Genomic DNA, 14656 nt, shown 5'->3' with positions numbered 1-14656 from the left:
TCAGTCTTTTCCCCAAATGATTATTCCATCTAATAGTATATATCTTATAACTGTAGTATTTTTTCCTAAAAGTCATTTTAGACAAGAAAAAGATTTTTCCTTAAATATAGAAATGGGTCGTGTGATCTTGAAATCAAGTAGATCCAAGTATGTAACAAGAAATCAGAAGTTGCATTTTGAGCGTGAAGATTCTGTGTGGTTGCTCTATTTATATGTTGACACTGTAGTCGAGACCCCAGTTATCTGGCTCCTGCCTATCTTTACAGCTTCAGCTCTTCCCATTTCCTGCCTTACACTTAATAAATCTTGCAGTAGTGTGCCATTTGTACTTCCCCATAATCTAACTCTTTTTTCATGCTGCCCCATTGTCAGGAATACCTTTCATCCTGCTCGTTACCTGGTTGACTCCTGCTCTTCCACACCCACCCTTTAGTACTTTGCAATGATAACACATTGCTTTTAATTATCCATTCTCTCTCTTTTATATATATGTCTTCTCAAGAGATTTGATTTTCTTTTTGGCAGTGACGATGTACCTTACATCCCTACACATAGTAAATACTCTGTATGTTTAATGAATGAAGGAAAAAAGAGAGAGGAAGGAAGGAATAAGGTGTAGGTAGAGTTAGAGGGAAAGTTATTGGAATTAAAGAGGACAAAGGATTTTGAGAATAGAGTGCAAGGATGCCTCTGCAATTTCTAGTTTCTACTTATGTTAAGCTCTGACCTAAACTCTGACTTAAAGAAAGAAAAATTCATTTTAAACAGATTTTAAAAATTGAATTCCAAGACAATAATTAGTGATCAAGCTTAGATCTATCATTGATAGTTCAATGAAGTAGATTAAGAAACATAAACTGTTCTCTACCCTAAGAATAGTGGAATATCCCATTGTAAAGGCAATTTTAAACATCTATTTTTTAACTATTAAATCTATATTAAATGGATTTTATTTTTGAAGAAATACATATTTATGGTAATACAGGTTTATAGTTTCCATAAATACAGGTTTATGGAAGATACTGAAAAGCTAAAAGAATATATTCTAACACAGATTAACTTTATATGTTCTTTCCATATATTTATTATTTATTTCATTGAGCGCACATGCATATTTAATATAAAATTGGTCATGTTAAAATCCTGTTAAAACAGCTTATCTTCACCTTTTAATATTATATAATCATTTACTTAATTATATTTTATAATATTTTAACTTTTATTAAAACAATTTTTAATACAGAAAAAGTAAAGGAGTAGTACAATAAGCACTAAATCCCTTATACCTAGATTTAACAATTACTAAAATTTTTCCATATTTGCTTCTTCTATATACAGGGCATCCCGAAGTTTTAATGGAGCTTTAGCAATTAAACTTTTGAAGTTATTAAAACTTAAACTGCATAAAACATTTAGGATACTCTTATATATTCATTATTTTTTGCTAAGCCATTTCAAAGTGAATCACAGACATCATATTTTACCCCTAAAAACATCTGCATGCACTTTCCAAAAATAATGACATTCCCCTACAGAATCACAATACCATTGTCACATGTAACATACTAACAATAATTTCCTAATGTCATCTAGTATCCAGTGCATATTCAAAGTTCCCCAGTTGGCTCTTTTTTTGAAAACCGTGATCCACTCAAGGATCACAAATTACATTTGGTTGTTAGATTTCTTAAATCCTTTTAAGCAGACACCTGCTTTTTTCCCCCACCCACCCCTTTTTATGACATTTGCTTTGTGAAGGAATCATGCTGGATGACTTACAGATTGTTCCAGATTCTGGATTTGTGTGATTGTTTCCTTGTGATATGATTTAACTTGTTCCTTTATCTCTGTATTTCCTGAGAAATGGCTATTAAGTCTAAAAGCTTTGTTAGATTCAGGTCAATTTTTTTGTTGTTGTTGCAAGAATGCTTTGTAAGTAATGCTGAATACTTTATTATAACAGGATTTCTAATGGTTATTAAGTCTCTCATTGTACAGCAATGTTATTATATTTAAACAATCACTTATTGTTGCACATAAATATGTTTGAAAGAGTAATTATAGCTTTAAAATAATCTATTTTTCAATTCATTCCTGGATAAGAATGTATTTGGGATTAATTCGTCTCTGCTTTTCCAGTAAGATTGCTAAGCAGTTGAAGTAACCAGAAGATGTGAGGGCCTTTTATAACCTAAATATAGCTCCCAAATAAGCATAGACATCTTTTAAATTCCATTTAAAAAGCTACTGTAAACATTATAACTTTGTGACAATACATTGTTTAAATATACAGTATATAATAGACGAAAGAACTTTTTATTGAGTGTCTTTGTATAGTAAATTGGCATTTGGATTTATTCAGACTGATGATTCCCAGAGGAGCGTAAACTCTTATTAACTTCTGGGTATTTCTAATGAAACAATTGATTGTTTGCTTTTGATGAGTGTGTTGGTATTTTAACAACTGGAAATCATTGGTTCATGTGTTTTGTTTCATATTAGATTGATACCCAAATCCACTGACCTATTTGGACTCCTAAACTGTCTTTATATTTTTCCCCTTGTCCAGGGCTTTTTTCTTTCCTTTTTTCTCTTTCCCAAGTTAAAGATCAATAACAGTTTATGTATCATTTATTACATTGCCCTAAACTTAAGTAAAATTCATCCACAGAATGGGTAAATTATTCAAAATTAGATCTAAGCAGGGACATTTATTATAGTCATCAACCAAATTATATACATCTCCTTTCAAAAATAGAGAGGACTGTATAGAAAGTATAGAAATAGCACTGCTACTTTAGATTTATATTGTGCTCTGTGGTTTATGAAGCTTCTTCCTATGCATATCTCATTTGAACCCCACAGCAAACCAGTGAGATGGGGATATATAATATCAATATTCTCATTGTAGAGATGAGGAAACTCAGAAAAGCTACATGACTTAACCAAAGACAAATCAAGGGTAAGTAGTGGAGGCCAAATGAAAGTGCAGGTGTTCCAACACATGTAAGTGTGTTTTACACTATACCACCTTACTTCCAGAAGCTTTTCAGTGCTAACTGCTATACTACAGGATTCGATCCTCAAACTTCATCTCTCCTTTTCAGACTGTACATTTGAGAGTGAAAACAAATCGTTTTCAATATTTTTTTTAAAACTTCTGAATGAATCATTTTTAAGAAAACAGTTTGCTGATGTTCAAATATTTTAAGGCAAGAATGACCGATACTCTGCCATTGTTACTAAATTTCTTTCGTCTTAAACATCGCATGTTTAATTTAAACTGTGGGAGGCACATTAATTTTACCAGGGCAACAGATGAGCCTTGAGTACCAGCATTCTTCACTTGAAGTGAGAAATTGAGTTCCAAGAGTAAATAAAAACAAGATTGAAGGTTTAAATCCTCTGCTAGGCTTTTTGAACTTATATACTCATTAAATGTTTATTGGAGTGGTGGGATTACAAAGGATTTGGGGAGCTTCATCAACTGGTATATAGTTAATCACTAAGTAAAACACTACATTTGATAAAGTGTTTCTCACGATGCCACATTCAATCCATCTTAATGAAAACTGCTTCAGACTGATTTCATTTGAGAGCACTTGGTGAGAGCACTCATAGTTTTTTCTGCCTTTTTCATGAGGAATTTACAATACTGTTCAAAGCAGAGCTCCAACTTCAGTGAAACAGGTATTCTAAGTTCTTGTGTTTAAGTATATTGTGACAAAGTTTCGACTTCTGGCAGTGGGTTGATCAGTTTTATGATCTTCTCCCTTGCCCTTAACTATTAGGGATGTTCATTGAGTTGAAGGCCATGAATATGTATCATATGCCTATTAAGGACCTAGGATGTAGAGGTTTCCTGCCCTTGACATGTTCACAGTCTAGTAGGGATGATAAGACAATATAAATAGTTCCATATAGTGTAACATGCTATGGAAGCAAAGAGGAGAGGTACTTCATCTGCCTTAGAATTCAGGGAGATTTCTTGAGGAGGTATCTCTGACCTGAATCTTAGAAGATAAATGAAACTTAGGCAAATAACAGAATTCTAAACAGAAGGAAGGTCAAAAGCAAAGTCCAGAAGATTACAATTGAGGGAATTAAAACCAAAAAAATTAAGACAGAGAGCAAAAAAATGCAAGACAGAGAGTTGGATTGCATGGTATGATGAGGCTGGGAACATCAACAGGAGCATGGAGGGGACTGTGATGCCCTGGCATTACCTGGCATTTAAAAATATTTGTTGAATGAACCTTATATTTTATCTTTAGGTAAGTAAGAGCCAGTGGTTAGCTTCCTTAATTATGTGCAGAAGAGTTACCACTGGCCACACCATGATTCCCTGGGACTTTCTTAAAGAGGTTTTCTTTTTTCTCCTTAGAGTCTCCGCACCTCTCAGTTCTGCTGTCCCTGAGTTCTCTTCACAACAAAAAGTACTCTAGAGAATGATTAGACATTTGTAGTAACTGAAAATCAACAGCAATAAAAATCCCAGTGCCAGGGTTTATGTCCCATGGGAAGGATTGTTCCTATCCCAGCAGCCCTTTGGAAGACTGGGCTTTGATATCAGTAATCCTGTTACACCTCCTTAGATTTTCACTTCACACCCAGTGCTGTTTCCAAATATTATACATAAATTAAGGAAACTAGTGCTTTACATCTTGATTTCCCACTTAGTAACTCTGTTCCCAAACAAGTAATGAGCCTGTTTCTAATCTAGGGGGAAAAAAAGATGATAATACATATCTACTTTATGTGGTTGTTTTGAGGATTAAATGAGATCTATTCATAAATGCACCCAGCATCATGGCTAAGGTGCTTTTTAAACAGTTTTGGACAAATTTGAGAAATGTTTATAAAGTAACAAAATTGATTGTTCATGAACTAGCTCTAAGAACAGTTCCACAGAGGGATTTTGAGAACCCATTTGAGCATTTATGGCACTGAGATGAATGCTTTGCTTTTAACAGTGCTTGTTCATTATCAAGTTTTATTACATTCATTTTTAAAAATCAACCCATTTTAAAGTAGTGCTATTTCTACTTCCTCAGGTTAAAAGAAACCTAAATAACCATCACTGGTCAATATTTGTTAGGCAAAATAAGCTCTATACAAATCGGAAGCCACAACTGCAGTTGGTGAGTTTCTAGCACTCCATCATCCAGAAAAATCAGGCAAACAAACCTATTTGTGCTTTGGAAAATATGCCCAGTCTGTTCATCTTGTCTTTGTTGTCTTTTCAATTTAAATTCCTTAAAGGCAGACAGTGTCTTTAGAGTAATTTTTTATGACAGCTAGGACGGCATCCTGCACATGTGTGAGATAAGAACTATGACGCTAATATAATGTTTTGAAATGTGTTTTCATTATACAAATAAAATATTTTTTGAAAAGAAAAGAATACAGATGCATTTAAAGTCGAAAAATGCATCGCGTCATAATCCCAAACCTGAAAATAACCACTATTAAATGTTTTTACTTTTAAATGTGATTTTTTGAAAAAGTCTCCAAACATATATATCAGTAAAAAAGTTAAGTTTTATATAAGTGCAACCATACCAAATATACTGTTCTGTAATTAGATATTTCCACTAAACAGTATATTGTTAGCATCATATTTAGAATTTGCCTCTAATTCTCCAACTGAGTAATCAGATCTACCTAATTAAAATTGTAAAAATCTTTAATGTTTATAATACAATTATTTTTTAGTTAATAATTAAGTTAGTTTTAAGATATGCTGCTGTGTAAAACATTCTCAATTTACTGCTATTCACCATTTTTTTGAGGACCATATAACCATATTTGAAAAACAATATAGGTAAAATTTATTAAAATATCAAAAACAAGGCTGATTTTTTTTAGTAGACTTTATTCATATTTGTATTATTTCTCTCAAAGAGCCCTCCCTGTCCCTAGAAAGTATTTGTTATTCATATTACCTGTTTTTAAAGGATAAAAAGCTAAATTGGATCCCTTAAGTATTCCATCTGTAAATTCAAGAAGTTTGTTCCATATCTAATCTTAAACATTTTCACTTAAAGATAAAAGGCATGGTAGAAAGAGAAATAATCGGAATTCCTATATTTGAATTCTGAGTCCCCATTTACTTGCTGTGTGCTATTAAAACTAGGTTACTTAATCTCTCTGAGCATCAATTTAAAAATTTGTATTGTAGTACATACCTCACAGGGTTAACAAGCAATTAATATAAGTAAAATGTCTTCAATATGTATGTGAAACAGCTTTAAGATTGTTTGCTTATAGTAGATGGACATTGAATAAATCAGGCAGATTTGGATTTGAACTGGACCCTGATACTGACTAGCTATATAAGCCTCCATTTTATTTTCTCTGAAATGGAGATTAAAATATCTTGGCAATTAACCCACCTTGGAATAATGACCCTTACCTTAACAGTAACCAAGTTATTCAGATGCACATGTTAGAGAAGATGAGTGGGCCTGCATAATTGTTACATGTAAAGGAGCAGCAGGAAATAGGACTAAAATAGAGAAATAGATTGGAATTTCATCATGGAAATCCCTGAATGCCAGGTAAAGACTTTTGTTATTGTTAGGTAATGGTTAGCTTTTGAAAGTTCTGAAGAAGAGGGTGACACTGTCAGAGGAATAAGTAATGTGGTGGCAGTTTGTAGGATGGTTAGGAGGGGAGAAATTCGTGGCAGAGACTGAGCAACTGTGTGCGTTTGTATATGTGTAATTGTGGAGTGTCAGGCGATGATTAGAAAATCATAGTATGATAATAGCACAGTGTAGTTTACAAACTTTTTGCCTCCTACATTTCACAGCCTGTTAGCTTTTGTATACCTTTTTATACATGTGTATCTTCTAGTATCCTGTTTCTCCCACACCCTTCTTGGAGTACCTAACAAAACAGAGAATAATACTGTTTTTGTCATAGACCTACAGTAATGTGTTTTGACCTTTCTTTCCTCTGTGAAGCATTTCAGTAGAATCTGTTGGTTTTATATTTGCTTTGTCATTTACAATCGTTTATAAATAACTGTATTAAGAAAATCAGAATATTTCTGATGTTAAGTAGTGCCTAGTATCTTTATTAAAGATATTGGAAACTTAATTTCTCTAGCATATACATTTATGAAGAACTCTAAAAATCAATAAAAAGAAGACAACAACCCAATATGGGCAAGCAATATAAGTAAATATTTCACAGAAAAGGAAAGTAAAAACAGTTTGCTATAACAGCCAATCACTTGAGCTTCCAATTTCCTTATTCATAGAAACTTTAGACACATGTTTATCTTCCTCAAAGGTATTTTATAACCTGAGTATTACCATTTGAACAATGAAAACTGATAAAGCTCTGTACCCAGTGAACATGTGTCAACTTATTTTATGAAGAGAGTTTGATTTTGCTTTAGGCTTTTCAGTTTGTTTGCTTGTTTAACCTGTGACTTTCATATGAGAGTTCTCCCTTTGTGAGACTCAAGTACATCTGTGTCCTCAAGAGTGCCATTCCAACATCTGCTTCAGGAAGTGAGAGGAAGAAGGTACCATCCTGGCGTCTCCTCATCTTCAGTAGCTGGCTGTTTCCTTTTGGAACCTCTCTAGTTGGTTGCTACCTGTTGGTCCCTAAACTCAGCTTTGGGAGACAAAAAAGGCAAAGTGTCACAATTCTTTCCAAAATCCATCTGCACTCTGGTTCTTCACTCTTCAAAAATTACTAGCTTGGAGTTCTTTGAACACATCAGGCCATTGACAGCACAGGGCCTTTCCCAACCTTTTCTCTTTGCTTTTCCTCTTTTTCACTCTTCTTTTCCTCACTATCACCTAAATTTAGAATTCAGCTCAAGTATCACCTTCATAAAGAAGCAGCCAATCTGTTGTTCATGCCTAGACCCTAGGACCACCTCTATTATAGCAGTCATGTCATCACTGCCATCTAGACAGAGTGTTGGACTTCCAGAACTGGGTCACCCAAGGCACAGAAAAGAGAAGTAGCTTTCCCAAGGTTGCACAGGTGGGTGGTGGCAAAGCAGGAATTTGAATCCAGACAATGTAGCTTCATGCTGCCCTGCCTCTATTCTTACAGTGTGCTTATCTTGAGTCATGGTTGGGTGCTGGGCTGGACCTATGAATATCCATATACAGGAACAGGATTGTGGAAATGGGCAGTGTACTAGGATGATCCTATTTAGAGCCTGGATTTAAAACAATAAATAAAACAGCTACAAAGGACATTTTGAGGTACTGGGGAAATTTGAATATGGACTCTGTATTAGATGATTATAGCAATATTAAATTTTAAATATTGTAAACAATATTAAATGTCTTAGGTGTGATTAAAGAAATTATGGTTATGTAAGGGAATGTCCTTATTTCTTAGGAGACAGACACTAAAGTAGGGTGGAGGTGTCATGATATGTGCAACTTTAAATGTTTCAGGGAAAGAAGCATAAAAAGAATGATAGAGCAAATATGGCAAACTGTTAATAATTGATAAATCTAGGTAAAATGTAAAAGAGTGTTTATTGTTGTATCAGTGTATCTGTTGTTTGTGTCAGTAAACCACCCCCAAGCTTAAAAGAAAAGAACAGCGATAATTCTGATTATTATGGTGATGATAATGATGATAGAAAAGGAGAAGGGAAACTGAAAGAGGAGAAATAAAATCAGCTCCCAATTTATACAAAGGAAATTATTTTTAATTTATTTTAATTCTTATACTGAAAAAACTATGATATACCATTTCTAGAAATCATTGGTCATATCAACTTCAAAATCATTGAACACACAGATTATAGATGTTCTCGTACTTAAAATGAAACTAGACAACTTCCTTTTCAGTCCATCAGCAAATATTTTCTAAGCGTCTGCTCTGTGCCTGGCTTATTTTGAGACATAGCCAGCTCATTTCTTCCAGCTCTAATGTTCTGTGGTTCTGTGATGCTAAGTGTCTAAATACAATAGCTACTGTAGCTCAAGGCCAAGTCACACTGGTTGCTGTCAGCTTGGCACTTCCTAAGCATCAACTCGGTACCTTAGCTCCTGGGTTTGAATGTGAAGATTAGTGAGGCCCTGAAGGCACAGACACAATGAAGCATCCCAAACACTATGGCCAGCAGGAGAAATGAAGGAGCTGTATAATCTTTCATACATTTTCATGGCTATCATTTCTCTTGAAATGGCTTTCAAATCCTTTATTTTGCATGGATAGTTCCAGAATCTTGATCCTAACAGCTGCATTTTACTTGGCACCTACTATGGGCCAGGCATTGTAAATAAGCACTTTACCTACTTTATCCACAATTGTTACAACACCCATCTAACCCCCACAGTCACACAGCTGGTGAGTGGCAAAACCGGGTTTAGCACAGAGCTTTCTGTTATTTTAATGCTTGGAGACTTTCCTTTAACTGTTAACCAAAACCTAGATCACAAAGAGGGAGTCTGAGGAGAGTATAGCTGGGCTGCTTGCCTTTGTCGTCAGCCAGACTTACACCTCTCTGCCAAATTAGGAAGGACAAATAAAATGTAGGGTTTTTTAATGCCCCAATCTTATTGCTTCTCATATGATACTGCAATTAACTCTTTGCTTTCTCCATACACCACCCCCTCCCCACCCCCAACTCTTAGAGAGCAAGGGAACTTTGTTTTATTCATCTTTGTATTCTCAATGCCTAACACATAGGCACTCTGTAAATGTTATTGAACTAAATTATTAATGGGCCAAAGGGAAAAATGGTTATAGTAATGGAAAACAAAACATTTTCCTATGCTTTTTCTATGTACTAGATGCGCTTTCTTCACAAAAGCAGTTTTCTGATATGCTGAACCCAGTTCTCACTGTTTTGGACTATGTTTAGTTGAGCTCAATAAAGTAATCAGAAATCTGAGTCTGGGGTTCATTTAGGTGTGCCTATAATTTAATCAGAGATTTATGTAGCCCAAATTTAGTATCATTTGCGTATTATTGAGCCTTTATATTTTGCTTATTTTTACTGTCATAATAGCAGAAGAAAAATTTTTGTTGAAAGCTTACTGTGTTTGAGAGAAAAGATTATTTTAAGATTATTCAGTTTCTCTTTTGAAAGCTACTGTGGGAGTACCCCTAACCTGAAGATCCTTTTCTGATACTCTTTGTATCATCTCCTTTCTCACAGTTTAGAGCTTAAAGTGAGAATTTTTTTTTAAGTGTGTTTTCCTGGCATCTCATGTTTAACAGTGTCAGGGGTTTGTGTCCCTAGAACGAAAACTGTTTCTCCAGAGCCTTTTTTCTCTCAGCTTCTAGTGAAAAGAGGGGTGAGGCGAGCCAGTCGCTTACCACAAAGCAATGCCACCACAAAGGAAAGATTAAGGGTTTAGAGAGAGGTCAATGTGGGTTTTTCTCTAACTAAACACTTTCCTAAAGTTTCCTTGTGGAAAAATAATGAAGTCATCTCAGAGTTTTTAAAGAATTTTTATTTCTTTTTCACCGTCTGCATTCGCTTGTCTTCTCAGCATGGATGTTTAATCTTCCTAGGCTTTGTGAATTGGCCCAAATGAATAAGTGGTGAGCTGTCTCTCTAGGAGCTAGAGGCTTATTCTAAGGGCCTAATCACTGAGTAAACACATCTTTGCCCTCCCTCTCACAACTGCGATATAATAGTCAGATTCTAGCACAGTAACCTGGATATTGCAGGGACCAATGCTTTGAAATGCAGAACGGTTGATCCTCCAAAACAGTGCCTGATCTTCGCCTACCTCTTTCTTCTTTTTTAAATTAAATATTGCCAAAGAGATGCTGTTTTATTGCTTGATATTGTGCATTAGTGCCCTGGATTTCCAAGTTTAGTTTCAGTCAACACTGTCAGCTGCACGTATAGGGAACTCTCCATGTTGGGTTTCCTAGTAGCCTCTTCAGCACATGTGTGTTTGGTTTGGAAGAGCATTTAAATTAAATCAGTGAGATAGCAATGTAAATCGCTAATCTCTTTCCCAAAGTCTAAATATTCCATTGCAGTGTTCTTGAGAGAAATAGGCATTTTAAAGATTTAGCCATTGCTATTCTTTGGTTAGAAATATGCTGATTCAAAAGTGGACAGCTCTCTTGTTCCCAGTGTCTCATTAAAGGTAGTTGCTGAGATACGATCAAGCAGAATTAAAGGTTGATATCCCCCTGTCTATTGGGCCAGAGAGCTTCTAAGAAGAGGAGCTCTGAATTTGTTAGTGCTGCCAGGTTCACGTTCCTTTCCCTAAAGCAGCAGATTTCTAGATTTGTTTACTAAGAGTGATTTGGCATTGCTGCTACCATTTGGTGTCTTTTTTGCCAGAGTGCTATGGTTGATATCAGCATTCATGTTTCTTTCCTCAAACATGCTGAGACCTGTGCTAACTTAGGGATACAAAGAAGACTGAAAGAGACCTGGTTCTCACCCTTGAGAAACTTTGTCTAGAGGGGAAACTGGTAAACAATTGTAATACTAAAATAGAAGAGATAGAGGCCCAGTAATGGAAGCTCTTAACGCTGCCTGAAGGAATCAGGGAAGGCTTCCCAGAGGCATTTGCTTTAAGCCTTAATGGATGAGTAGGAGTTTTCTAGATAAGTATCTCTCCAACAATGTATCTGATTACAAACTTCCTAGATACCAGCTACTGGTATCTGCATATATCAACACAGATGAAAAAACCCTAAATCTTTCTTGTTTAGCATTTAATCACCACTGCTTCCTGCTGGGCCTGACACGAAGAATATTTTAACCAATACTTGTTGAATGAATGAATGAATGAATGGACACATGGAAGCATTTTGTCCTTATTCCCATTACATGCTGTCTCTGAGGCCCCGGAAGCACTGATGTATGAGCATCTCGTGCCTTAATATTCTACAAGCTCCCCAAGTCTTGACTATAGTGCAGTTAGGTTCCCTGCTACAGTATCCAAAGAAAGAACACTAGGCTTGGAGTCAGTCAATCTGGGTTCCAATCCCAGATGTACCACTTACTTACTAGTCGTAGAATTTAGGATAAGTCAGGTTTCTAAAGCTCAATTTCCGCCTAGGCTAATGAAGTTAAGAATACTATTTTACAGGTTTATTCTGGGGATTAAAGTACCTCTGGCTACCCTCATCTAGTACAAAATTTCTCTTTGAAGAAAATATTTTAATTATTATTATTAGGATTAGGATTATTAGGATTATTATTTGGATTATTTATCAGGATAATTCCAAGCATCAGACTTTCATCAACACGAGCCCTTTTTCTGTAAATGTCCTCCTTCTGTTTAGAATCCCACACAGCAGATTTCTTCTTCATCACATTCTTACAACTTCCTTGAAATTTTCCTTCACCAGAATTTCACAGATTAGATGTGTATATTGTCCTTACCATAAAATTTTATCTTTCCATGTCCTGGTAACTGACTGTTCTTTAACTCAGCTCTTCTACAAGGTAGCACCAAAAAGTTGAGGACAGTTAGGTTCTTTTTTTTTTTTTTTTTTTTTTTGCTGTACGCGGGCCTCTCACTGTTGTGGCCCCTCCCGTTGCGGAGCACAGGCTCCGGACGCACAGGCTCAGCGGCCATGGCTCACGGGCCCAGCCGCTCCGCGGCACATGGGATCCTCCCAGACCGGAGCACGAACCCGCATCCCCTGCATCGGCAGGCGGACTCTCAACCACTGCGCCACCAGGGAGGCCCGACAGTTAGGTCCTTTAATCATCATTGTTGTGATTAAAGCTGACATTTGCAAATTATGTTGCTCAATTTCAGTTTTTAGTTTCAGTTATTTTATTGATTATCCAACTATTACAGAGGATACTTTTAAGAGAGCAAATGTCATTTCTTGAAAGCAAGTTTTATCAGGCAAAAGGGAAAGAATAATTTTCCATATGAAAAACTTCACTGGACATTTTCTGAAATATAAACTAGAAAGAATTCATGTGAAGTGAACATTTTTCTATCATCCTTTCAAATGGCAATTAGATGTCACATGCTCTTAAGTAAGGACTTTGACATGGGAACACATTAAGGGCTTTGAAATTACCTGTGGAACTAAAACAAGTTTATTTCAGACCTTTTTCTTTCGAGTAGAAGAGACTAGTGCTCAGATTAAAAACAAAAAATATGTAAGAGAGATTTTGGCAGCCAATCTTAATCAGTATTTTTTTCTCTGTATAGTTGAATAGTTCAGAATTAATTTTCCCTTTACATATAAAGTATGTGTTAAATACAAAGAATGGTAATTCCATTTTATTTAAAGAAAATGCCATTCTGTTACAATTTATGCTTGAGATAGGCTTGCACATGTTAACAGGAATCTGCGACAGCAGTCTGTAAAACAATACAATCATCCTAGGCTTTTCAGAGTGTAAGGAAGCAAAATGTATTCACATTAGTAGATGCTTTAGGAGCTCCAGGTGTCAGGTACTCTTTTAGGGAATAGCATTTAATTTTTACTGTTGTTTATATTGACTGACTGTGCCTTTCCAGAATTCAAGAAATATTACATTAGTGCATATTTTAATTCATCAGTCTTTCCCCCTCTTTTCAGAGAAAGCTTCTTGCTGTCTACCTCCACCACGATGAAAGTGTATTAACCAACGTGTTCTGCTCACAAATGCTTTGTGCTGAATCTATCGTCTCTTATCTGAGTCAAAATTTTATAACCTGGGCTTGGGACCTGACAAAGGACGCCAATAGAGCAAGGTAATACTGTTGTTCACAAGTTATAAGTTGGGCTTTTTTATTGTTAAAAGTCATCATTGTATTTGGTTTCTTATCATCATAAACATTTTCATCCTCAGCATTAAATTTTCTATTATTACATTTAATTAGATAAAAGCTATTTGTTGTAGTTAACATGCAGTTATTTTCAATTGTGAAAAAATACCTTAACTAATAAAAGATTTCTTAAATTCAAGAATAACCTGAAAACCAAAACCAAAATACATTGTTCTTGTCTTTTTGCAATAATAATAATATAGTACCTTCCTATGTACTGTATGTCCTTATGTTCTAATATGTTGTTGAATATTAAAATCTGTTTCTAATAATATTCAGAAAAGACAAGGAAAATCTAATATATAATCCTACTAGTAAGTTTAGTTTTTAATAATTCCAGTGATGAAGGCAGGACATTCTGGACCAGTCCATTGGAGTTGGTAATAGCTTAACTCTAGCATATGCTAATTGATGTAATCGCTTTATTGCACACATTCTTTTGCACACAGCCAGCATTACGTCCATATTCTCAATGGGGAAAAAAAAAAAGTCCCTTCCTAGCTGTCAGGATAAATTTACTTAGTTTGTTAATCATAATATTTGTAAGTGATGAATAATTATTCATATTTTGCCTATTTGAGTTTGCCATCTGAAATATATTTCATCGTGTTTAATTACACATGTGGCCATAACATCCTGTGATGCTACTTTGGGTGTGTTAACACAATCATCATCACAGACTGCCGGTTTATGAACAGGGCGATTAAATTCATTCATTTCAAGGCAATCCTATTGTAGTTACCTAATTTAAATGACTGTAGAACAATTAGAAATCATCTGATTTGTCTTTTTATTATTTTATGGTTCGCTGAATTTTTGCTCATCATTCAGACTTTGTTTTATGTAATCTGAATCTGAAAAAAAAGATGATTCTTCTCCTAAATGTGAAGCAAAAGAATGTTGAAGCAATT

General features: G+C 35.1%; 1 protein-coding gene across 1 annotated transcript in view; it reads left to right on the top strand.

Moving 5' to 3' along the window:
• The window catches only part of FAF1 (Fas associated factor 1), a 486072-nt gene that overhangs the window by 352561 nt on the left and 118855 nt on the right, over window positions 1–14656 (top strand). The window contains exon 13 of the mRNA XM_082614051.1: window positions 13516–13670. Coding sequence (XP_082470177.1) covers window positions 13516–13670 — 155 coding nt within the window. The remainder of the gene's footprint in view (window positions 1–13515; window positions 13671–14656) is intronic.

Source organism: Mesoplodon mirus (genome assembly GCF_964341445.2).
Source record: "Mesoplodon mirus genome assembly, chromosome: 3".
Lineage (NCBI taxonomy): Eukaryota > Metazoa > Chordata > Mammalia > Artiodactyla > Ziphiidae > Mesoplodon > Mesoplodon mirus.
This window is presented reverse-complemented; position numbering and strand designations above follow the sequence as displayed.